General features: G+C 40.6%; 1 protein-coding gene across 1 annotated transcript; it reads left to right on the top strand.

Moving 5' to 3' along the window:
• Window positions 1–2,276: 2,276 nt before the first annotated feature.
• tnpo3 (transportin 3) lies at window positions 2,277–25,369 on the top strand. Its single transcript, XM_030045758.1, has 23 exons — window positions 2,277–2,575; window positions 5,253–5,453; window positions 7,014–7,087; window positions 8,909–9,065; window positions 10,196–10,339; window positions 11,713–11,888; window positions 13,609–13,747; window positions 14,299–14,445; window positions 15,084–15,191; window positions 15,306–15,397; window positions 15,686–15,825; window positions 15,969–16,160; window positions 16,826–16,917; window positions 17,819–17,895; window positions 18,033–18,093; window positions 18,221–18,361; window positions 18,920–19,036; window positions 20,154–20,248; window positions 20,353–20,509; window positions 21,457–21,624; window positions 21,741–21,853; window positions 24,288–24,380; window positions 24,496–25,369. Exons 1-22 carry the CDS (start codon window positions 2,456–2,458, stop codon window positions 24,346–24,348), a joined length of 2,772 nt encoding a protein of 923 aa, XP_029901618.1. The 5' UTR covers window positions 2,277–2,455; the 3' UTR covers window positions 24,349–24,380; window positions 24,496–25,369.
• Window positions 25,370–26,156: the final 787 nt, after the last annotated feature.

The following is a 26,156-nucleotide window of genomic DNA, read 5'->3' as shown; positions in this document are numbered from 1 at the left end:
TGCAGGGGCTTTACGATACCGATGGCAGGTGGAAGGCCCTGAAATATCCTACATATGTTCCGTGTGACCTTTCTTTTGAACTTCCAGAGCTTCCATCCATGTGAGACCCTCTAACCCAGCGACTGTCATGTCAAGGAGGCTCATTACCATCCACAAACCGGAATCCTTACTGGAATCCAATCTGGATGACAAAAGATTTACCTGAGAATGTCCTAGACAATCCTCCAAATCCCACCAAAAACAGTGTTACAACATGGGATTAAAGGCAAAAGACTCAACAACTTATAGTTTAAACTCAGGTAAGTAAAGAGCAACTAATCTGAGGAGGGATAAAGTGGGGGATAAAGAGAGGGATAACCTGTAAATCTCCTTTCCCCCTCTTTGCCCCCTGCCCTTTAAAAGAAAACTGCACTTCTGGCCCTCATCCTTCATACCGAAGCTCTTTACATTCCCTTCATGTCCTGCTCTTCCATCATTTCCTCCTTTCTCCTTTCCATTGCAGAACAAGGGCTGAGAGAGCCAGACCAAGTCTCCAAGAAGTGCAGCTGATGCAACAAAAACAGAAGGTATGTTTTTTTCCCCACATAGTTTTTAGGATTGCTTCACTTACATTGCTTGATTGAGCTTTAATAGAGTATATGCATGTTGTGTACTTTTGTACATGTTACAGCCAAACTTTTATTATCATTTTACTCATTGTCATTATCACATTTGCATTGTTGCCTGACCACTATAGTTCTGAATTCATCTAAATTTGGCAAAATGTACTGAAATGACACTACAGTCAAAAATGTAAAATGTAAAAATGCATTTTACAACTGGTTTCCATCACTACTATTTTATTACAAGGATCCAGTTCTTCAAACAACACCTTTTTTCTGCTTTCTCACAGCAACATGCACTTTTTTCACCTGGATTGTCAAGGAAATGAGTAGACAGATGATGTCTGAAAAAAACGGGGCACCTACAAAGGTCAAGAGAAGAGTAACACATCACTCCCATACTCGGGGTTGTATCATAACCAAGCTGTGAGAGGTAGATCGCATGGGTATGATACGACCTGGGTTTGGAGGTGTTCTGCTGCAGCCTGAAGACTATTATGCATTCACATTTAACTCCACTAATGCTGGAATTCAACTATTTATCCAGTACTAATGTAGTGTCAGGGGAGAAATATCATGTTCAAAAACAATAAAACAGGTATAACAGCACTGAGGACCACACCTGGGGACTTTTGAATGGTATATCGACTCACTGGCCACTTGAGCATCCTGCTATGTTCTTGGGAGTGAAACAGTTGTCAGATTTAACCCACTCAGTGGCCTTTAATGGTCTCCAAACCACACTTTGAGAACCTGTTGCAGCCTGCTTGGCCTATAGCAGTTCTCTCCGAGTCTGGGTAACTAAAACAGCTAATTTTATGACAAATAAATAATGACTATAATATAATAATAACTGGTTTCATCACGTTATTAATTATCAAGGTATCTGTTGCTTTTACTTCAGCTTTGCAGGAAAATGATCTCACACTGAGTACTTTGCTGACATCTAGTGGCCAAAAAGTGAAAGAAACAAAAGTACGTGCAAGGGATAGATAGATAGATAGATAGATAGATAGATAGATAGATAGATAGATAGATAGATAGATAGATAGATAGATTTACTTTATCGATCCCAAACTGGGAAATTCCCAAATTTTGTTTGGTGTTGACTGGGTGCCCTTTGTAAATACTTTGTCGTTTCTTAGCAATAAAAAATACAAAATGATTTGTCCAGTGTTTGTTGTTTCTTTCTGTCACATTTATCACCTTCACTGTAAGATATATATAACTTTCCAGCTCATATCATCTTCCTGGAAAAAAACGGGCAGTTTAACGTTGTCTTAACTTGTCGGAAAACACAATTACATTGCACATGATGATGTTAGAGCTACCACTTATATCTTAGACACGTTTTTTTTTATTATTCGGCATAAACCAAACACACCCAGAAGCATGAATTTAATTAAGTTATCGACTTTTATAATTGGGTCGTGTCGTGTGCCAAATGATTATTATGTCAAATACAGAGGATGATGGTAGTGATTCATTCTAAAAGCAGGTAATATTTCATTTACATACAGTAGTCTTCACCGAACTGTTTATAGGCTAAATACATGTAGAATTTACCCGAACCACGGGCATTCAGTCGGAGTTTAAGCCATCTTCTGGGGAAAAATCAAACTGTGATATATTTTGCTCAACATGACTGGGTCCCCCAACAGCGGAACCTTCCGAAGGTGTGTCCCCGTCCCTGTTCCGCCACGGGAGAGAATCACTGTCGCACGCGGGAAACCTGTGCGAGATGGCGGTCGACATAAGGACTGAATAGAAATCCCACCGGCTCACATACATCTACCGTTACCGTTGATAGCATAATATCGCCTTGTCGTTTATATCTAGAAGTACGCTGCACCATGGACGGGGGCAAACCCACACTGGCACTGGTTTACCAGGCCGTACAGGCTCTGTATCACGACCCGGACCCCGCCGGCAAAGAGCGAGCCTCGGTGTGGCTTGGGGAGCTTCAGAGATCGGTAAGAAAATGGGAGAGGTGGGAGGACTGGAATGGGCCCTGCTTCTCGAGGATGAAATAAGTCAATATTGGGCATTTACGCTTATCTTACACCCAGCCATACTTCGGCCCTGCGTCTCTATAGCTAAACATAAATATACATAATTCGCGCAGTTAGAAAATGGACAGCAAATTGACTGTATTTTAAGCTAGCCCACTCGGCGAATGAATGGATCAAAACATGAGCTTGGGTTACAGTGGTGCCTGCTCTACATCTACCAGTATCAGCTGCTGGCCGACTGTTCCAACTTAGCAAGCTTGCCACACACAGCAGACATTGCTTACTTATAAACCCTTTTCTTTGTCCGGGGGCCTATATGTCTCTTCCAAGCGGAGAATTTGCATTTTGCCCGGGCTCAAGGGATTTCAGCCCCGGGCCTGGGCAACTACAGCTAGCTAAGTTAGCTAGCTTAGCTGAACTACTTGATGCTGTTTTGTATTTTTTTGCTTCATGTTCCCTGGCAGCAGGGATACTTATCAAATTCGAGCAGTTTTTTTTTTCCTGTGTGGAGAGACGCTAACGCCAATCTCCATTAAATGAACAAGGTAGAGTGAGGTTACCCTTCTTTTCCAAAAGGGCACAAAACTAGTAAGGTTAGAGTATGGTTTTAATCGACTGTACCTATCAGTATACTCTTCTAGTAATTTCGGCATCTTAACTTTTATACCGGATATTCACTGTACGTAACCTGTAGGTTAAGTTACCGCCCACCACGGTGTGTTCTGGTGGAATCGCACGGTGAATTTTTTTTATTTAAATTTATTTTATTTTGGAAATAGGAGCTGCTTTTGTGTGTTTAGCATATACCGATTTGAAAAGAGGTTTCTTCCAGTTTAGGATATGTTTTCAGTCCTGTTGTTGTGCACGTACGTTCTGCTGTAGTCCAGAACTCATGTAATTGCCTGCCTTATGAACGGAGTTTTGCTTGACCCTTAATTTGAAAAGACAACGGCTCAGACATGAGTAGCATGTTTTACCGGTATGGCGTGTTTATTGTTCCAAATGTAAATTTGTTAGCTTGCGTGACTTTGGCTGCCGAACTTTGAAACTCGGACACCCACTCTATCGGTGGCGTTTTCTGTACTTGCCAGCCAACTGTGACTGAACTTGGCTCACACATTTATTTCCGTATTTAGTGTGCTCCCTCCCAGCTTGTTGTCTACATCTGACTACAGTCAAATCATTCCAACTTGCTCAGCACATTCTGTGTCCTGGATCCATGATAAGCTGCACTGTAGTTGTTGCACTAGCATCTAAACTGCTCAAAAAGTACTACATGAAGTACTCTAACTCTAATCCAGTATAATGAGCCGTACACATGTCGAACACAAGGGCATTTTGTGTCTGATTCTACTTGTGGCATTCAGAGAGCTAATTTTGGGAAACTTTTAAATCCAGTGACTGCTTGTATGTGTGTTTGCTGTCAGTCAGCATCAGCAGTGTTTGTTACATCCGCATGGATTTGGGCTCCCGGGACACAGATACAAACATCCATGGAACATACATACTGTCTTGCTCGTATTGCCACGAGGGATGTGATATTCCAGTTTCCCCCCACAAAAATAGCTTCTCTCTTAAAACAGAACTCCCAGTATAATGGGAGCAGGTTAATACTTCCATGCCATATTATGTTCCTGGGCACATTATGATATATTTCTCTGCATGATACGCAAATGGATTCTGCAGTAACTGTCTTTGCAAACCGTTATGGACCAGAGAATACATGTTTTGGGGGCCTCTGCCATTTCTAATTTAAACTACACTGATTTGACGAGAGGACATTAGTGCTGACTAATGGCTTACTGAAAGCTAGGTCACTCTAAATGCATTTGATTTTTCACACCAATGCCAAGCCTGACTGGGACTCCCACCCTCCCACGCCCTCCCCCCAAGCTCTGACTCAAACCTGACAGCCAGTCTGATCGGAGTCCCACAGAAAAGGGAAGGGCAGCGACTCCCAGCAACAAACTGCAACACTTTGTTTACAAGTAGCTTCTTAGCTGTTAAGAAACATGCTTAACATGTTTCAACATGGGTTTTTGTCAACAGCCTTTTGACATTGCCGTTTTTGCATCTTTGACAAAGGCACATTTCAAAATACCATATGCTTGTTTCTTAACAATGAAGTAGTTTCTTCTGGAGGCAAAGTGTTGCAGTTCATTTTGAGGAGTTGCTGCCCTTTCCTTTTCATGGGTTTTCTCCTTGCCTCACCCCTCATCCCTCCACACACCCCATATCAAGAAAGATAGCCAACTGGTCTGCAGTCACCCCCCACAAATTTACCATTCAGTCCGATTATTCTGTAGTGTCAAATGGGTGCAAGGCCCCTGATAACTTGAGAGCAGTAAGAACTCAACAAAATCTTTTTTTTTTTTTTAACATGTTTGATCAAGGCTGAAATCTGACAGCGAGCCTGGCAACAGCCAATGAGAGTTCAACTCAAGAAAAAGAGAATGAACTGTGGGAGTTGTTTTTGAATGACAGAATCAGGTTGTGTTTGGTCCTGCGTCTCCATGTGTGTGACATAACGTAGTGTGAACAGTACGGGTGAGACTTGGGACAGTCTTGTTATTTTGTGTAGCCTGGGCTTAACAGGTCCCCTGTCTGTTTGCCTTGTGTGGTGCTTGTCTCCCTCTAGATGTATGCATGGGAGATATCAGACCAGCTCCTTCAGCTGAAGCAGGATGTGGAGTCCTGTTACTTTGCCGCCCAGACAATGAAGATGAAGATCCAGACATCGTTCTATGAGCTCCCACCAGAGACCCACACTGCCCTGCGCGACTCACTCCTGTCTCACATCCAGAGCCTCAAAGACCTCTCACCCATCATCGTCACTCAGGTAACATATGCTTCCCATGTTTCATAAGGGTGCAAAGTGATGCCAAGGTTGTTGGATATGATATTTACATCTATAAGCCAGTGGTTCTTTGTGCTTTGGATGCGTTGCATATTAATATGAAGCGAGGGCAAACCACAGCCTGGGCCGATACTCACATTCAGATAATTCTTCATCGTGTTATGAATTTACAGGGATCGGAATCAATTTATTTTGACTCCTCCTCTCGCTGCCAAAATGTTTGACCTGGCGAGATGACAGGTCACTAAAACACTCCATGCACAGTCAGCAATCTATGTAAATGGTTTGATCAGGATCTGCACACAAGGATGTTAGTTCCTCTCATCTTCTGACACTGCAGGGTTTTTTTTTAAGCCATGGAGATGCATTTTGTAAAATTTAATTGAAGTTAGGACTCTCTAGACTCAGCTGACAAAAAAAAAATTGAGGAATAAGCACAAGATTTGATGGTTGAATGTACAAAGTTCTCACAGTCTGTATGACTCACTGATAAAATGCATGTTTATTCCACATTTTTTGTCGGTTAAGTCTTATTGGTCTTTACCTAAATTAATCTTCAATTTTGCATACAGTACCTTTTAAGTAGGTAATTTCACCTACTGAAAATCAAAACACCCATGACCAATTGATCATGGTTGAGGAGCTCAACCATGATCAACCATGAGGAGCTCTTGCTGATATTCACTCTAATAAGAACTAGGTAAAGCAGCCCCCGGCATGTGATGGGATTTAATTTTATGCTGGCTAGTACTTCCTTTAATAGCAAAATGTGCCCCTGTGCAGCTGTAGTACGTAGAAATAAACAGGATCCATACGGGTGCTGGAGATCCTTAAATGCTTGATTTTAAATGTGATATTTTCAAGGTTTGAAAAGTGCTTGGATTTTGAAGGAAGTGCTCTTAACTGCTTGTACTTATGCTTGTAATTGCATTGCTTTCATAGTAATCGGCTGGGATGGTGACATATTTTGAAACTTGAAACTTTGGTGCGACAAAAGCTAAAAAATGTGCCTTGAAAATGCTTGCAAAGTGCTAGAGTGTGATTTAGGAAAAGGTGTATTTTTCAACTTTTCATACATTCATTACATTAGCTGCTGCGGTGGAACACAGCCTATTTATCCCTTAAGAAAAACATTATCAGCAATAAAAGGATGGAAGCACCCTTAGGTAGTAATCAAGTAACTAATCACTGAATAGGCATCAAATTTTACATCAGGGAGCTGGTGGGAAACCTGCTGAAAGTCCCAGGGCCTTACCTAAAGCATCTACTGCTTTTTTTCCCCTGAGTAATATAAAGAAAGGCAGCATGAAGGCGTAATACTCAAAAGGATGAAGACAACTTGTTACATACTTCCTTATTTTTGTTGGAAAGCTAAGTATGCAGACATCAACATACCAACAATTAAAATGAGGATGCTCTTTTATTAGGCAATTTAGGTTATTTTCTTCTTTTTTCTTTCATTCCTAAGTTCCTCTTTTAAGTGCATTCTCTCTCTCTCTCTCTCTCTCTCTCTCTCTCTCTCTCTCTCTCCCCCCCCCTCAGCTGGCTCTTGCCATTGCAGATCTTGCTCTTCAGATGGCCTCGTGGAAGGGATGTGTTCACACGCTTATTGAAAAGTAAGACTTCCTCCAAGACTCCTGTTTGTTTTTCCTATATATGATGCCGACTTACTGCAGTGTATCCCTATTAACACACTAATATGGGCTGGTACCACAATTATTACCTACAAGACCCATCTTCTGTTGTTTAGCATTTAAAAGTGAAGGTATCAAAGACTGCTGTATTAACTTTCTCATGGCCTGATCTGAATTTACCCTCTAATGATTACATAACACTGTTAAAAATATACCAGATGCATATTCTTCTATTAATTTGCAGTTGTTGTCATATCTTATATATTGAAGTCTCCTCACCACACTTTCAGAGTGCCCACGGGTCATGACCATGGTGGGAATTATACCACGGCCACGACGGCCATGGCCGCCGTTGCCTCTCGCTCTGGTTGTAGTGCCCTGAAAATAATTGTACTCCTCACGGCCAATTTGGCCGGTGTACCCCAAGCAGTCAATCTCTCAAGGTTATTATGGATGCAAGAAAATCCGGAGGGGGGAAAAAAGTGAATCCCGACCCAAAATGAATTGAATTTCTGCTCATGTTGGTGGCTTTGAAGTAATGCAATGTTTTGCATGCGTGCACAACCATTACAAACCAACGTTACAAGTCTGTGAAACGAGTTCACGTCATTTCGCATCTGAGGGGACCGCGAGAGGCCACGCACGCCCCACCACCAGCTAAAGGCTGATTTATGGTTCTGTGGACACAAGACACAACTTGCACGCAGTTGCTACGCAGATGGTGTGTGCCTCTTCATGCTTCTACGCTCTGTCGGTCTAGTACGCTAAGGAATTCCCCGCCAATATATTATTATCGGCGGGGAATATTGTTACCTACACTGACTAGGCTTTTCAAAAACCTTATTTGTGGCATTGTAAATAAACAGTCATGTTTTTGCAAATCTTACTTGTTTTATTTTCTCAAACAAATAGTGCAAAACAAGGTGCAAAATAACTGAAATGTGCACGTTAAGTACAAATGGTGCAAAAGAATTGAAATGCACATATCAATACAAACACAAGGTGCAAAGTAGTGAGGTGAAAACTATTGGAATGTGGTACTACAGCAGGCAGTGAAGCCGGAGGGGCGAAATGACGGACATGATGTAGTTCGGCGGACTATGCTGCATTCCATTGTCCTTGCCTCGCCTCAGACCACAGTGTGCTAGTTGGATAGTTGGCAAAATAAGCCTGACCAAATCAAAGACTTCTGTTAATGCCACATAGACGTGTCATTTTGATAGTTCTGCTAGGTAATCTGCTTCATTACTAGTTCCTCGTTAGGTTACGAACGCAATATTTCTTTTTATCCTACAATAACTTAAATGTAACCGTACCAAGACACAAGCCCAAATTTATTGTATTAAAAAGGTTGGCTAAACAAATGAAATGTATTGCTATGAGCTATTTAATATTTAAAAGTGAAACTTATGTATTTTGTGTGATGTATTTTTGTTTAATTGTATGAAGTCATGATGTTTATTCATAGCATAGGTTACAAGTCCATGCATTTTACTCAATGGCCTTGGTGCCCTGGCATGTGGCTTTAATGCCCTAAAAAAGTTGCAACACCAAAGGCCAAATGGCCTTGCCCCTAAAATTGTGTAATTCCCACCCTGGTCATGACATTTTCTGGAATGTCATGGAATTCTGAAAATTTTATTCCCGACAAAGCATGTTTACATTTTGGTCAAAATTCATCATGTCAGTCATGGCAAAGTCAGGGAAATTTAACATTGGACATGGAGCAGGAAGTCTGACCTTGTCTTCTGTTGCCCATTTACTGATACAGCTTTTCCTTGCCTGCTTCTCTGATCTTTGCAGGTACAACAACGACGTCAGCTCCATGACGTTCCTGATTGAGATACTGACTGTGCTGCCCGAAGAAGTGCACAGCCGCTCGTTACGCATCGGAGCCAACCGCAGGACTGAGATCATAGAGGACCTGGCCTACTGTTCCAGCACTGTGGTCACACTGCTGGTGAGAAATCTCCTCCTGCCATCATTCTTCTCCACTCACTGCCACTCTTCTGTTGCTCTCTTTTTTTTTTCTTCTGGCAGCCAGTTTTTTTTTTTTTTTTTTTTTGGTGTCCAAAAGTAGAGCTGTGGTCCGTCCCCACTCGTTGTAAACCCAGTTGGGTCTGCGTCATTATCACACAATTTGTAGCACTTTGATACTGGGCGTCTCTTTTAATAATGACAGCTAAGATGACTGTGGTAAGGAGAAAAAAAAGCTTGCCCTAATTGTTAAATTTAACTGTGACACAGAAAGTTTATCATTGGGAGTTGTTACAGGCTGTTTTGTTTTCCTGTGATTTGATCTGATATTTTGTTTTGTTTTTTTGTCTCACAATGCTTTTCATTTCTAAGGAGAGATTACTGGTTACCGTTTTTGCCTGTTTTTTTGGTTATGTTTATCTAAATTAAAGGCTGCAAAAGGTGTTGGACAGGAAAATGAAGCAAAAAATAATTGTCTGAAGTGCAGTTTCAAATGTCTTAAAAATGTTGCTGTGTCCTTGATTTGTTGTTTTTGTGGTGACAAATTGGCCCAGTCATGCAGGTATATGCTTTGGTAGCTCTTTAGTTATTTTTATTTTACACGTTTTTCTTGAAGAAATAGTTCAACCAAAACTTTAATTTTGTCAGTGATAAGAACATTTTATTTTGCTTTGTAGTAGTGAAAACTGAAAAAAAAAAAAACTTTCTGTAGTTGGCAGCAACAGAGAGCAGACAAAACTCCACTCATGCTGCATTCAGGGGAACTTGGACTTAAAATTTTGCCAACATGGTGTTTACTGTGTCTAAGGGACGCTCTCATCCTTGGTATACCCCATGGAAGAAAATTCATACATGATGAATTTTATTTTAAAAATGTAGTGAAGTAAAAGTGAAAGTAAACAGAGAGATAAATACTCAAGTAAAGTACAAATTCCTTTAAAAAAACATACCAGTATCAGTCTTTCAAAATCCAAATTGTTTGAACCCTAGTTTCTATATAGCTCAAGTGTCATGGCAGAGGATGATACTGAAAATGAGTATACTGATGAATAAACTCATGTTTCTGTGTGTGTGTGTGTGTGTGTGTGTGTGTGTTCATGTGTGTTCCTCCAGACGACATGTGTGGAGAAGGCGGGGAACGATGAGAAGATCCTGATTAAGGTGTTCCGCTGTCTGGGTAGCTGGTTCAACCTGGGCGTCCTGGACAGCAACTTCATGGCCAGCAACCAGCTGCTCATGGTCCTCTTCCAAGTGCTGGTCAGCCTCGATTTCTCGTAAACTCTTTTTCTGTTTTCTGTTTTTTCTCATGCAGTTTTGGGGAAACTTTTTCGTCACTTCAGGATTCAGAGTAATCTTGTTTTGTAGAGGCCAATCGTGACATTTTATTAAAATTCACACCTCTAACATGGTGTAATTTATTGGATTACTCAATTACTGTAACACTGATCAATACTACACTAGTCTGTCTGTGGGAGAGCTTTTAACTTGGAGTGCGAACTACGCAATCTAAAACCTCACATTAAATGGCCTCCTGTGCTGTGGCGTCTTGTCATGCTGACGTATTGGTGCACGCACAAAATGATGTCAAGCCAAGTTTGTTCAAACAACGCAGTTAAATACCACAAGGGCTGACTAAAGTGCTGCACAATAAATAAATAAAACCACACTAAACATAGAACATCAACATAGCACTGCAACAAACTGTAATAACGCGGGCTTTAAAGCTAGAGAATAAAAATCTGTGCAGAAACAACTGGACTGGCTAGGAACTTGTTAATTAGAGTTACTATTAGAGTTAAAATTACGTGCAGTGTAATCTAATCGTGGTAAAGCAAACTGATGGCACTGTGACTTAGAATACCTATATTTATTTTAGTATACTATAGTATACTATATTATAGTATGCTAAAATATTCAGTGAAAGTTTTCACTAAATCTGCCATTTTCATGCTTGTACACACCCACACGTTGCGTGTTCAGCCTTGACTCAAATCCACAACCTTTCCCTATTTCTATGTTTACCTTTAAGACGCAAAAAGCTTTGCTAAAGGTTAAGTTGGCTTCAGCATCAGAATATTTTCTCAGATCTTTGACAGTTAAATTGGGCTGTTGTGTAGTTGATCAGATGCGGCACAACTAAGATTATATTTTATTTCTCCCACTCTGGGATGCAAAGTTTAAACTGCTGTGAGCTAAGTGCTGTTTCAGAGTTTTCCTCACTACAGGAATCAAAAATTCACTCAAGAAATGCACTAGTTTTGGGGGGGGACACTACATATAGCTCATACCATGTACTTGTGAGGCTGATTTAGCCGCAGTGACCTGGGTTTGTATCCTGTCTGGTCCCTTTGCTGCATATCATGCCTTGTCTTTCATGTCTGTCCACTGTGTCTGTCTAATAAAGCAGAAAGAAAGAAATGCAATATTTTGGCATAAAGGTATTGAATCTCAGCACACAATATCAGCTGTCGGTCAACACCTTAATGCTGAACATCCCTCACTGGCCATGGTGACGGCCTGGGCGAGTCGTATTTCTATTATTCATGTCTGTTTCTATCTGATCTATTATGCATGATGGCCAGCTGTGCAGCGAGTCGCTGCTGTTTTTAAAGTGTTCCTGTGTGTTGCAGCAGAGGGACGAGACCTCCACCAACCTGCACGAGGCGGCGTCAGACTGCGTGTGCTCGGCCCTCTACGCCATCGAGAACGTGGACACCAACATGGCGCTGGCCCTGCAGCTTTTCCAGGGTGTCCTCACCCTAGAGACGGCCTACCACATGGCTGTGGCACGGGAGGACCTCGACAAGTAAGCACACACAAAACACTTTGATCCACCAAGCAACTTTCCCATGATTTATATCCACATCCAAATTCTTTTCAAAATGAAGTAGCTTATTTCTAAAAAGAGCACCTGTAAATGCATTTCAGAATAAGTAAGTTGGAATTATAGTGATTCTATAATCAGAATCACAGGGAAAGTGTAGTGGAACAGTGTATCAGGTTCACTTGAGGATGCTTTGACTTTTTTTTTTTTTTTTTATTTAAGAGATTTAAACCCTAGATCTTTCATTTGTGGGTTTCCAATGAGTTGCTAAAATGGCAAATGTCAAACAAAATCACCTGCAGTTTATTTGGAAGCCATGTTTTAAATCATAGAGGGGCATTCAGGTCCAGTGTTTAATTTACTCTCTGAAACCTAAATGCATTGCTGCACAATGTTCCCTTTATTCCTTTATAAAATATATCTTTAAAAATTGTTACTTTGCCCTGTAAAAATGAGTTTTTTTGAGTTGGAAAACACATGCCCATATTTTTAAAAGTAACAGAAAAGAGAAAAAATGCCTTTACAGTACAAAATTAAGAAAAAACAGAAGTAAAAATGAATAAAACTCTTTGAAATTGGCATCTTCATTGGTAATTTTTGAAAGAAATACAGGGATTTCCATTTAGGTTGCAGAGGGTTAAGCAAATAGTTTGGTAACCCAGTGTCTGATAACTTGGCCAAAAACATCTTGATGTATTGGCAAGTGGTATTACAGAAATCAGGACATAAATTAGGGTGTATTCAGTTGAAAACCCCCTCCATGGTGAAAGAAGCCACCTTTCCACTGCCACACCACTCAAGCTAGGGCTGTCTTTGAGACAGACAGTGTTAATGGCCAGTCGCCATCACCCCAGACTACAGAGTGTACATGCATTACATACACCTGTTCACATCCCCATCACCCAAAACAAAAGCTGAACTTGTTCTTTGTGCGTGGGGACTGCTCTATCTCATACATCACTGCAATAGTTTACTGGTTTGTGAAAGAATGGCTTTATTCTGCAAAAAAAAGATAGAAAGCAAAAAGGCAAACAACACTGAGATGATGACACGTGCAGCGGCCATCACAGAAAATCCATCAGGTCAGTCCAATAGGTCGTACCACGGGAATTTTTTCCTCTGCGAGTTGTGCGCTTTTACTGCCTTGTACTTGGACCTCAGTTTTTTCAGGTTTTGCTGGGCCTGTCCTGTTGTGTGTTGTATCCCCACTGCTGCCAGCTATCTCACTATGTAGCACATAACGTCATCATTTCGGCTAACACCATTGACTTGGCGTTGGACATTACCCTCTGCCCAGATAATGTCCTGGTTTGACCAGTATTGTTGGTTGTTCTCCATTTTTTTCCTTGCGCTGTTATTTGCTTTGTTATTTTTCTGCTGCAAAAGCGAGCTGCTGTGCTGACATTTGTACTTACCAGTTGCATCCGTGACAATGGAAACGCAACTGGCCTTGGCCAGCACTAGTATGCCCGCATTTGGCACGACAGTGGAAAAGTGGCTAGTATGGCTGCTTAAGGCAGATCCTAATATTTCTGGCCAGTTAAACCACCGACACCACTTTGCTCACAAGGCTTTAGAAGTACTCTTGTTTCTCTGTAGAGGCTTTGACCCGTGTAGATAGAGCCCATCTCCTACACACTGCATGTAACCATCCTCACATGTGGGTTGTGAATTTCTAACCCCATTCCTTGGTGTGTCCCAGAGTGCTGAATTACTGCAGGATCTTCACAGAGCTGTGTGAGACGTTTCTAGAGACGACAGTGAGGAGTCCAGGCCAAGGCATGGGGGACCTGCGGACGCTAGAGCTGCTGCTAATCTGTGCGGGACACCCCCAGTATGAGGTATACACACACACACACACACACACACACACACACACACACACACACACACACACACACACACCCTGGAGGCAGAGCTGGCTTTTGTGTTTTTATTTTGCAGATATTACGATGTGCACACCAGGGTTATATGATGATGCAGCTTGATGATTGCATATTTATTGTACAATTGATTGTGATTGATGTATTGAATGTATTGAATTTATCAGCATTACACCTCTTTGACATGATTGCTTTTTTCATTATTATTAAGCCCTATTTTATATCAGATTTTTTCTTCTTTTTCTTCTTACCTAAAATGATAGGTACCTCAGATACTGATACAAGAAATATATTGTTTAAATGCACCTCTGTGCATCACAAATGTTGTTTAAGATTTATTTTTGGCATTAAAAAGATCAAGTCTAAAGACATTGAATACTGATGCCAAATATTGGCTTTTAGCAGCTTCAATCTAAGAATATAAATATGGACCTTGAAAAATCCACACAGGTCAAAGCCTTGCATGCATAGAGTGAAGATACATATAAACTGGTCTTTTTTTGCTCCAGGTGGTTGAGATCTCCTTTAACTTCTGGTATCGTCTTGGAGAGCACCTGTACAAGACCAACGACCCGGCGCTCCACGGCATCTTCAGACCGTACATCCAGAGACTGCTGCACGGCCTGGCCCGACACTGTCAGCTGGATCCCGACCATGTATGAAACGCTCTTTCTACAGAATCATTGTTATCTGATCAAATGCAAATCCAAAGTCATTATTACTGTTACCTTTGACAAGAGTATGCACAGTTCCTTAAAAAGCCTTAGATCATCCTAATTGTATCAAAATGTCTTAAATCTAGTTATTAAAGGTTTTTATTTTGTTTCATGCAGTGACAAGTTTCTTTGTGCTGCATGATTACTCCCTTGAATTTATACAGAGCAGAGTTAATTGCACATAACTTATTCTGTCTGCTTTACTAAACACAATTGAACTTTATGACCCCTAATTAATTTCCTTTATTAACTTCATTCAGTCAGAAATAGGTTGTTTTTGCCCTGGCTTGCTTCTTTTGGTTGTTAAATTGGTCTTGAATTTAGTTCCAGTGAGCATTAAAAAGGTCATTAAAGTCTTAAATACTTTTGAGACTTGCACATAATCTGCACTAACCTGGATTGAAGAAAAATGTCGTCTGCAGATTGACTGATAATTTAACTTTATGGTACTCCCTAAATATTGGTTCTCTTGGTTTTATTTCTGCATGAGAGTTAACATGAGTTACAGTTTAGTAGTTTCTGCTTATGCATTCCTCTCAATATTAATCATTTTGTCATGTGTCTTTTCTGTCCTGCAGGAGGGAATCCCAGAGGATACCGATGACTTTGGGGAGTTTCGGATGAGGGTCTCTGATCTAGTCAAGGACGTAATTTTTCTTGTGGGCTCCATGGAATGTTTCTCCCAGGTATCTACAGTGTGCCAGGATTACCTGGTTCCAGCACAGAGGCGATTCGCTGCCTTGAACATTTAATCATGTTGTTTAGCATATGTTCTCACACTCTCTCCTCTTCCCAATCAGCTATACTCCACTTTAAAGGAAGGGAACCCGCCGTGGGAGGTGACAGAGGCTGTTCTGTTCATAATGGCAGCCATTGCAAAGAGTGTTGACCCGTGAGTGTCCTCCTAGTTTTCTGTCAGCAACTTGTATATATGATGGGGAGAGTGAAAGGTTTTCGTGTCCCATGATAGGGACACAAAATATATATGATGTATATATTAATATATATGAACTTTCATTAAATAGAAATGATCAGATTTTTCCAAGATGTGGAATACTGGATGGAATTAATGGATCTGAAAGACATCTTAAAGAATCAAACACTTCCTGCTGCTACAAGTTCTTACTACTTGCATTTGACTTGTGCGTAGCTTCTAAATGTTTTTCTCCCTCGCCGGCAGTGAGAACAACCCCACCCTGACGGAGGTGTTGGAGCAGATTGTGCTGCTACCAGAGACGGTGCACATCGCTGTCCGCTACACCAGCATTGAGCTAGTGGGGGAGATGAGCGAGGTGGTGGACAGAAACCCTCGCTTCCTAGGTACGTGTTCAGTTGATCTTCACATACTGATGCAACTGTCCAAACATCTTTGACTGATGCATTTTCATGACTACACAAGGTAGAAATATCAATTTTTAAAGAATTTTCTGCATAGTGAATCTGACTTGTCCCGCCCTGCTTAGATCCGGTGTTGAACTACCTGATGAAAGGACTGAGGGAGAAGCCGCTGGCATCGGTGGCAGCCAAAGCCATCCACAACATCTGCTCTGTGTGCAGGGATCACATGGCCCAGCACTTCCAAGGCCTGCTGGACATCGCCCGTGCACTAGACTCTTTTGCCCTCTCTTCAGAAGCAGCTGTTGGCTTGCTCAAAGGTAATCAAACTCTACTACAGCCCCTAATGAAAAATATTTAAAACTGTACTTTGCAAGATTTATTTGTAGAAATACAGGGCACTGTCCTGTTTCTTGTAAACACATAGGCATATAAAGCCTCCTATGATATTGGACTCTATATAAACCTGAACCTGAACTTGAACCTTTACACACGTTTAATTATCAAAGTCTAATAGACAAGCAATTAACAAAGTCCACAATTATGCAATTAAACCGGTAGCTTTTATTGCTGTAAACTCCCTGAGAGTTTTATTGCAGCAGCATATAAAAGACATTTATTATCACAACATATTTGACACCTATTGCGACAGTGCTTCCAGTAACATTAAGATAACATACAAACAGTAATAACAATCAGATTGTTGGTGTAAAGACCAATGTATCATTGTGGTCTCTTCATTATATTAGTTATTACATTAAACTCCCCTATTGCAGTATGTGTAATCTTCGCATTGTGTTGCTACATACTCTTTGACAATATGTTATGTGTCTGCCTCTTGTGATTTTGCTCCATGTTTTCTTCCTGCTCTTTTTCTTTTCATGTTGCGACTGAAAACCAATTGAAGTCATTTCTTTTAGATGATAGTGTTGAGTATTCTTTGTGTCATAGTTTGAAAGCACTCCTTCCCTTTGCCTTTGCACAGGTACAGCACTTGTCCTCGCCCGTCTCCCCCTCGAGAAGATCGCTGAGTGTTTGAGCGACCTGTGTGCAGTGCAAGTCATGGCCCTGAAAAAGGTCAGTGTGAAGGGGAGCAGTGTGTTTCAGTCTGACCTAGGCATGGGACCATATGAAAATTTCCTTTCACAATTTTCCTGTCCAGAATATTATTGTTACAATTATCAAAATACGCTTAAAACTCTTAAATAGCACTAAAATGCACTGGAATTACTTTTCCTTACATCTTATTAGGAAACAAATACTTTTATTGCATCACAGATAGGATCTTTTATTGGTGAACATCCTAACATCCTATTACATCCTGTTAGTGAACAAACAAGGACAGGTTCAGACTCATGGCATCATTACAGCAATATAGGACAGTATGTTGGTTAGCTAGACAGCTTTTAAGCTTTTTAAGTTTCTTGTGAGGATATTCATTCATATTCATTCATTACCCCATCCCTAGTCTGGCTGTTATGGGTTTCGTTTTTTTTTTTTTTTTTGGAATGAAACTGTCAATAGTCAGTAACTGTAAATGTGATCTTTTTCATCTCAGATAGTTCCCATAAAAGTCTGTGGATGTTGTGTTCAGGGTTCGGCAATATGGCTAAAGTTAATATTACAATAATGATGAGAAATGCAATATTGACATATGATCTTTGTTAATATATGCAGAATTGTCTTAATAATCAAACTCCATTTAACTCCACAGATATATAATGGAAACTTTTCAAATAGAGAAAACAGGGCTCTATAGAGGCTTCTGGCCCTCTATAGAATTTCATTTTTTGTTGTTGTGTGTTAAAGCAATGGCTCTATATGGATAGACACAAACCCACTTTAACTTACTTACGATATTTTTATAAAGAATAAAGGTATTTAGTAATTCAGTAATCCAACACTGAAGCCTGATTCATGCAAGGATGACACACATACAGTACTGAAACCAATGTGTGATTTGTGTGTCTCTCCTCAGCTTCTCGCTCAGGATCCTAGCAATGGAAAAACAGCTGACCCAACCGTCTGGCTGGATAGACTAGCAGTCATTTTCCGGTAAGGGCAGGGAGTTGATTTGCATGTGGTCAGGTGTTAACAAAGGTGCTAGTCTTTGTATGTTTGTGTACCTCAGGCAATGGTCAGTGTATGATGTGGACTTTGTTTATTGACCTTGGTTACTTTTTCCCCTCTAGACACACAAACCCTATTGTAGAGAATGGTCAGACACACCCCTGTCAGAAAGTAATTCAGGAGGTAACTCACTTGGTTTTTCTACACTTTCTGCATTGTTATTTTTATTTTCATTTCTAGAGCAAAATAATAGTTATTATCGACTGCATTTTGAGTTGTTTTAAAATGTCCTCCCTCAACACCCCTGTAGATCTGGCCTGTACTCTCAGAGACTTTAAACACACACCAGGCTGACAACCGCATTGTGGAGCGCTGCTGCCGCTGCCTCAGGTTTGCTGTGCGCTGCGTGGGGAAGGGCTCGGCCTCGCTTCTGCAGCCACTGGTCACACAGGTGCGTGCGCACTGGAAGGGCTTTCTTCTGTGTGTGTGTGTGTGTGTGTGTGTGTGTGTGTGTGTGTGTGTGTGTGTGTGTGTGTGTGGGTGTGTGTGTGTGTGTGTGTGTGTGTGTGTGTGTGTGTGTGTGTGTGTGTGTGTATTAGGGTTTAGAGAATGTTGGTCCTGTATTTGGTCAATTACGGCTCAAAATTAATTTCAATGACATGTCCTACAAAGCACATCCAATTTGCATGAAATATGCACAGCTAACCTTGCCCTGCATAGCTGCCTCGTGGACAACATTGAGCTTCTTGAAAAACAACGTACCGTGTATTATTCTTCATTTAAACAATCAGCAGATACAGGGCATCAGAAACAGAAGATACAAAAGAAGAATGCAAATGGGCCTGCAAAATGTATTTGCGTTGTTACATAATAGGGTTGGAAATTCAATTTATTTTTGAATTGCATGATTTTACAAATTGGCCCAGAGGGAGACTGCATTCATTCATTGTTACTGTTTTCTTGGGAGGGTCAGTGTTTGATCATGTGTTTGTGGTTTGGATCTCCCCAGATGGTGAGTGTGTATCAGGTGTATCCACACTCCTGCTTCCTATATTTGGGAAGCATCCTGGTAGATGAGTATGGCATGGAGGATGGCTGCAGACAGGGACTGCTGGACATGTTACAGGTAATCACACAGCCCAGGCTTTTCTGTTTAAGGCCCCGTGAAACAGACTTGATTTGTTGAGCTGGGGCATCACACACAAAGGAACCAATGTAATATCAGTTGCATGGGAAAAGGAAGTTTTATATTATGGTTATTCTTTTTAATTTTTTTTTTTTTTTTTTTTTTTTTTTTTGTGGTTTGAATTTTTATTTACACCTCTTGGTTCAGCATGAGGTGACCAGTGAAGACAACTGCTGTTTTCCAGGAAGTGAAGCTAGATTATTTATATAGCACTTTATCTCTCACCAAGATGGCTGAACAAAAACATTTTTGCTGCAGGTTCAACCATCTTGGTGAGTCTAGCTGTCTCTGTACAGAATATTTTCTAACTGCTGTTTAGGGATGTTTTGTATTGTACGCTCAAATTGCAAGTTCGTCACCTCCTGTGTGCTGAGATGATTTTCTACTAATGATCTGCAAGGGCAACCTAGGGGGATGGAACCAGTGTTCGTTCTGACAGCCAATTTTCATTTAGTTTTAGTCTTTTGACTTAAATTCATTTTAGAATTAGCAAATTTGAGTCATTTTATTTTTTTGTTGTTGTTTTATTGTAGTTTTTGACAACAGAAACATGTTGTTTTAGTCAGTGAAAACAAGTTTTTTTTTATATAATTCAACTTCATTTTACTTTTTTTTCTTTGGAAACTCTTCATTAAATTATTTTTAGTGGCTTTTATACATGGATTAATCTACATTCCTCATTATGGCTTCTTGTATTTTGAATCTAGCATTTGTACTGTACTTCTTGTCAAAAGTGAAGTTTGCTCCTCTGTCCTCCTCCAAACTGAGGTCAGGAGTTTTGTTTTCCTTTGTCTGTTTCCTTTCTTTTCTTTTCTTTTTTATTTGTTGATGAAAACATCATAATATTTTGTCATTGTTTTGGTCTTGTTTTTGTCCTAAAAAGTGTTGTTGATGAATATGTTGAGTCATAATTTTAGTCATCAAAATTAAAACCAGGTGGAACTGTTTTCTCCGCAGCCTCAGTTAGTGTTTTAAAGTGAATAAGCCATGTGTATTTATGACATCAGATCTTGGTTAGTGAAGCCCTAATCAATGAGTCCCTCCTCTCCTTCTGCAGGCTCTATGTATGCCTACCTTCCAGCTTCTGGAGCAGCCCAATGGGCTGAGAAACCACCCCGACACTGTGGATGACCTCTTCAGGCTTGCCACCCGGTAAGACCTGTTTCTGACTTCTGACAGATGTGGAATTTTTTTCTTCAGGAAGTTTCTGTCACCTACTGATTCTCCATCTACTTTATATCGAATGTTGTTTCCAGGTTTGTTCAGCGCAGCCCAGTAACTTTGCTCAGTAGTAGCATCATTGTTCACATCATCCAGTGCGCCATCGCCGCCACTACACTGGATCACCGGGACGCCAACTGCAGCGTCATGAAGTTTGTCCGAGACCTCATCCACACAGGAGTCACCAATGACGTGAGTAACCACAGCCTCATCTGACTGAACACAATCAGAAGAAATATCAGTTGTTCCTGTGTTGGAGATCAATGTGCAACAAAGAAAAAAAAAAGAAGAAAGAAACACTAATCTTGCAAGTATTGACAGTTTCACTGTGTCAACATAAAACACGTGGGACTATATTAGGACTGCAACTAATGATTATTCTCATTGTTGATTTATACATTGATTATTTCAATAATTATTATTCTCTATGAGTGTCAAAAATGACAGATACTCTTGGGAAGGCAAATTGCTCACTTATTCTGAGCAGTAGCGAAAAATATCCAAAGCATTGATTTTATGAGTTTTTATATGTTTTTTTACGTTTTTATATGGATACTTGCCCATTTTGCAGTTTTATACTGCTGATTGAAATAATTTCTACTTCAACAACAGTAAATCCGGTGAAAAGACATCAGAGCTCTGGCGACACTGTTTGATTGCCAAATGATCTCTGGGATAGATGAAAGGACCAGAGTAAGCAATTCTTAGAAGCTCAGGGATGTTAGTGAAGCTGGAATCAGAAATGTTTGGGATTTTTTTTTACCTGACAAATTATTAAAACGATTAATCAGTTACCAAAATTATTACTAATTTATAATTTTCTGTTGCTCAGCAAATCAGTCAACAGTTTCAACACTAAAATCTGTTTTAAAAAATAGATACAGTTTTGCATGAAAAATTCTAAAAAAAAATCAAAATGCAATAAAATAGGAATGTAGGACTATTAAGAAAACAAAACAAATGAGATGTCAACTTATATAGTGGACGTGATGTGTAGATCAGTGTCTGCTTTTTGCAGTTTTAAGATAAGCAATGAATTAATGCTTTATTAGGAATTTATGTCAGAAAGTCACTATGTTGTAGGCAAAACCCCTTAAGGTCTTTGACTGAGGATGTGCCGTACTTCTGTCCCACTGCAGCATGAGGATGACTTCGAGGTGCGGAAGCAGCTGATTGGTCAGGCCATGGAGCAGCATGGGCAGCAGCTGGTGACCCAGCTCATGCACACATGCTGCTTCTGCTTGCCACCATACACTCTGCCCGACGTGGCTGAGGTGCTGTGGGAGATTATGGTATTTGACAGGCCGGTGAGTAAATGCACGCCCTATGTAGCACCACAAGATGGCAGCACAGGTTCATGCTCCAGCAGGCATTTGCCATTTGACTTGAGTGATTTTGTAAACAATCCTGAAATATCTTGCAGACGTTCTGCCGCTGGCTGGAAAATGCACTGAAGGGTCTTCCAAAGGAGACGTCAGGAGGAGCAGTGACTGTCACTCACAAACAGCTCACAGACTTCCACAAGCAGGTTACCAGGTGAGCAGCAACATGAGCACACTGGGAAAACACGTTTTCACACAGTCTGTCTCACTATCAAGTCTGAAATTAAAGATCCACACTAGTGATTTTGAATATTTGGCCCATTATCTACAATTAACTCACATTTTACATTGCTAAAAAATATCAAATCATGCAGGGGTTCTAAAGACTTCACAGCATATAATCAAAATCTCTGCATTTTCAAATTGAAATTTTTGGCTGAAACAGCTACCATATAATGTTCTGCTTTTGTGACTAAAAAACAGTCATTGCCATTCATAAACCACAGAACTGATAATTGGCTGTAAAGCAAATGTTTCCCTTGGGGGCTGTTTTCTAGTGAAGCAAGCATTTCAAGTTGTCAAAACACAACAGAGCTGCTACTTTTATGAAAATGAATATGGATGGCTTTATTACAGTGATGGAAACATGGTGTGAAAAAAGTTTGAAGTTTCTGAAAGTTTATTTTCATATTGTAGTGGAATGAATGGAAACCAAAGGGTGAATAAAAGGGAGGAATAATGATATTGGTGTTCTAAAATATGACTGCTTGCTTTGGGAAAATATTAGCAGAAATCTGAACTATGTTCATTTTGTAGATGCGAGCCCATCATATCAGAGAAAATCAATGGCTCTGCATCAACTAGGGTTATTATTGGTTGCCTGTCACACTGCTCTACACAAAGTGTCTTTTTAACTTCTGTTTCTCTGCTGCCTGGATGGTTAAATATCCTCATGCTAGTTGAAACCTTATAGAGCCTGTGATTTAATAAGCTTTGCATCAAAAATATATCTGCACATATTTCCATAAAATTTTCCACAGAGGATTTGATTCTATAGGAAAAATGCTGTACGTATGGGTATTTTGGTTTTTGGTGTTTAAATGTCAATTTTAGACACTGTGAACACATGGTCCAGGGTGAGGAGAATTGTGTTGTATTTGGTCTTGTGTAACAGGGAAGTTTAATGTATTGCATTTACCCAAAACAGAGCAACTGTGGAAATATGATCTTTCCATTTGTAGAATTATTTCAAAATTATGGAAATAATTTTTCGCAGTGCCCAGGTATACCCAAATTACCAAATTCTCTGGTTGGCTGACTGTATGTGTAGTTACTGAGGTGCCCCATATTCTGTCAGACAGTAGCCAGGGACCAATATAGAGACAAACCACAGGCAGTTAATTGTTAGCATGCTTTGGCAGGTCACATTTCGAACTTTTTCTAACGTTTTTATATGAATACTTGCCCATTTTGCAGTTTTATACTGCTGATTGAAATAATTTCTACTTCAACAACAGTAAATCCGGTGAAAAGACATCAGAGCTCTGGCGACACTGTTTGATTGCCAAATGATCTCTGGGATATGTGCTGCTTGAAGATTAGATGCTTCTGACATGATGACTAAAAACCTGCTGCTTGCTGACAAGGCTGCAGGGCTACCCTACAACTTACTTAGATTTAGCTGAAATATAGGAGGAGGCACTCAAGTGTTTTGTAAAAGATAAACCATGATGCTCCTTGCATCAGAAATCAGTGGCTAGCCTTTCCTGAATGGCACACAATCAATGTGCTGGATCTTTTCTCCTGTGAGTGGACCCCTGGGTAAATGCATACTGAGTGGTTCTTGCAGGGTTAGGGTTAGCTTAGTGCTATAGGCCTGAGGGCAGCCTCTTGCCTGAATGAGTGTCTTGGTGCTGTCTGACAGGTCCATGCCCAGACAGGCTGATCTGGGGATGCTGTGGAACGTTGAAAAACTGGAGCGGGGGGAAGAAAAGCCCCACAGATTCCCCATGACTTGCTGAGACTCGTCCATGAACCAGCTACCTTTCTGCTCATGTTCTATGTGAGCATGTAGAAAGGTGTGACAGGGAACCTGAGCTCTGCATAGTTCAGGGGAGTCAGGGTCGTTGTTTCCAAAGAATTTATGGTGGTCATAGTGGGCCCTACTGGAAATACTAGTAATCTTTCTTTCAAACAATAATCTGATATTTTCAACTAAATAATTGTCCATTTTGCTTTGTATATTAATATGGCACAATAGTGACGTAACATGTTTATGAAGGCTTTTTACATATGCTATTGTCAACACCTAGTGTCAGGTAGCTCTTTCATAGGAAAAATTCTCTGGAATATTGTTTTGAATTAATAGAGTTGAGCAGTTAGCATGAGCAATATTTGCTACCATGGCTCAACAAACAAACAAAAGAGACTCAAAGTAATTAATTGAAATAAAAGGTAAAAATCCAAAGAAGAAGTTATTACAGTGCTGGACAGGTGATCTCTGCGAACTCTTCATCTTTGGTGTTGATAAGCACCAAAAAGGAACAAAAAGATCTCAAGAATTAATGCAAAGAAGTAGTTTGTAGTAAAGGTGTTGTGAAGGCAGCCTCCTGTCTAATTGAGTTTTGCCCTTCTCGCTACCTCTGCAGTGCCGAGGAGTGCAAGCAGGTATGCTGGGCCATCCGGGAGTTCACCAGATTGTTCCGATAGCCGGGTCCTTGAGAGCTCCGCCACACCGCCAGGTAATGCTCCAGATAACCAAGACCGAGGTTCCTGCGGGTCAGCAGGTTGGGTAGGGTGGGGGCAGGGTTCCTTTGTGGCACTGAAGTGTTGTTTACTCTGCATTTTCCTCCTCAGGTTAAATCTTTTGTTGGCCAACATTCAGAGGTGACGGCAAAAATGCTGAGGACTGCAGATGAGGATCTAAAGGGAACTTAACTGGAAGGATGGACGGACGGACTTGCCGATTGTGAGAAGCCAAATGGGATACAAGTCTGGAATTGGAGTGACAGGGTGAAAAGACATTGCATAGACTGAGAGCAGTCGTCCATCTCCCTGCCCCTACCCTGAACCCCCACCCCCTCAGCTCCCTGGAGGCCCCCCTGCCTCAACGACACCCGGGTTGACAGCGTGGGACAGAGTCGGGCCCAAGGAGGAGTGAATGTTCACCGACTAAGTGAACTGAAATGGATTAGTTCTGCGTCAGCCGGATTTCTACATGATCCATCATCAAAAAAGAGCAACAACAAATGAAAACAAAAAACAAAGGATGTGCCTGGTTGCAAGTCATAATGCATCAAAAGACATTTGAGTTTTTAAGAAAAAGAGAAATGATTTATTTTCATGGACGTGTCTTTAGAACTTTATCACGGTCTTGCTGTCTGTGCCATAACGAAGAGTCAATAGCAAACCCATGATGCTCTTCACTGAATGGCTGCCAGTGCCTGTGGGAGGCATTTAGATGGTAGAGGCTTAATGCTTGGAAGATTTGGCGTCACCTTTGACCTTTTTAACATTTTGGCTGGAATTTTAGTTATATTTTGCCAGAAAGTGAGAGCTGTGACAGATTGTGTGACCTCTGGCAAACAAAACAACTTTGTTCTTCCAACTGGTATCGTCCTCACTTGGGAGAAACAGACACCACAACATCATGGATGATGTAGCCTTGTTGTAAACAATAAAAAAAAAAAAAAACGAGAAGAACAAACCTGCACTTGCTATCATAATTTTGTTTTTATGATTACAATGATGACCCCCCTCACTGTCTGATCTGAAACAAGTTCAACTGGGTGTCCATTGCTGCAGCAGCAGGATCATGTTAGGTGAAACTTGCACACATTAAGCAATAAATGCTGAGTTTCAATGAGTACATGTGTTAAGATACACTCCTGGAAGAAACCTTACATTTTCAGATTTCTAGCTGTACATATCCCCTCTCCACAGTCACAGTAATCTGAATCCAACTCTATTGAATGTGAACAGTGCTCTTGCCTGGTCGATGTCACTCTGCAGTCCTCCCTTGGGGTAATCTGATGTCATGATCACCTCTTTTGTATTACATTCATCTTGTTGGGACCCCATTTGCTGACTGTTCGAGTCAAACAGGTTTGTGTTTGTCGAGCACCTGTGGGGGAGGCAGCTTTTTCCCCTCACTGTTCAGAAATCCTCACTTGAATTGCTAATGTAATCTGATATCCAGAGCTCAGCTATTTAGTGAGCGTCAAAGTGTGAAAATCCTGACACTACCCATACATCTTGAGAGGGGCAGAACTACTGTTACAAAAAGTACACCGCTGATATAAAGGTGTTTTTTCGTCCCTTCTTACCACTTAGAAATCAGTTTTCATATAAAAAAGTATATTACATTCAGTAGTTATGTTAATAGAGAAAGCACAGATCCAGAATGCACAAAATACAGTTATGAAAAAATACTTTGACATTATATGGCTTTAAGAGTATGCATCTGGTAACAAAGGAGTAAAGGGTTATAGTAGATAGAAGCCAGTAATAGATTAGTT

The sequence above is a fragment of the Myripristis murdjan genome, chromosome 23 (genome assembly GCF_902150065.1).
Source record: "Myripristis murdjan chromosome 23, fMyrMur1.1, whole genome shotgun sequence".
Lineage (NCBI taxonomy): Eukaryota > Metazoa > Chordata > Actinopteri > Holocentriformes > Holocentridae > Myripristis > Myripristis murdjan.
This window is presented reverse-complemented; position numbering and strand designations above follow the sequence as displayed.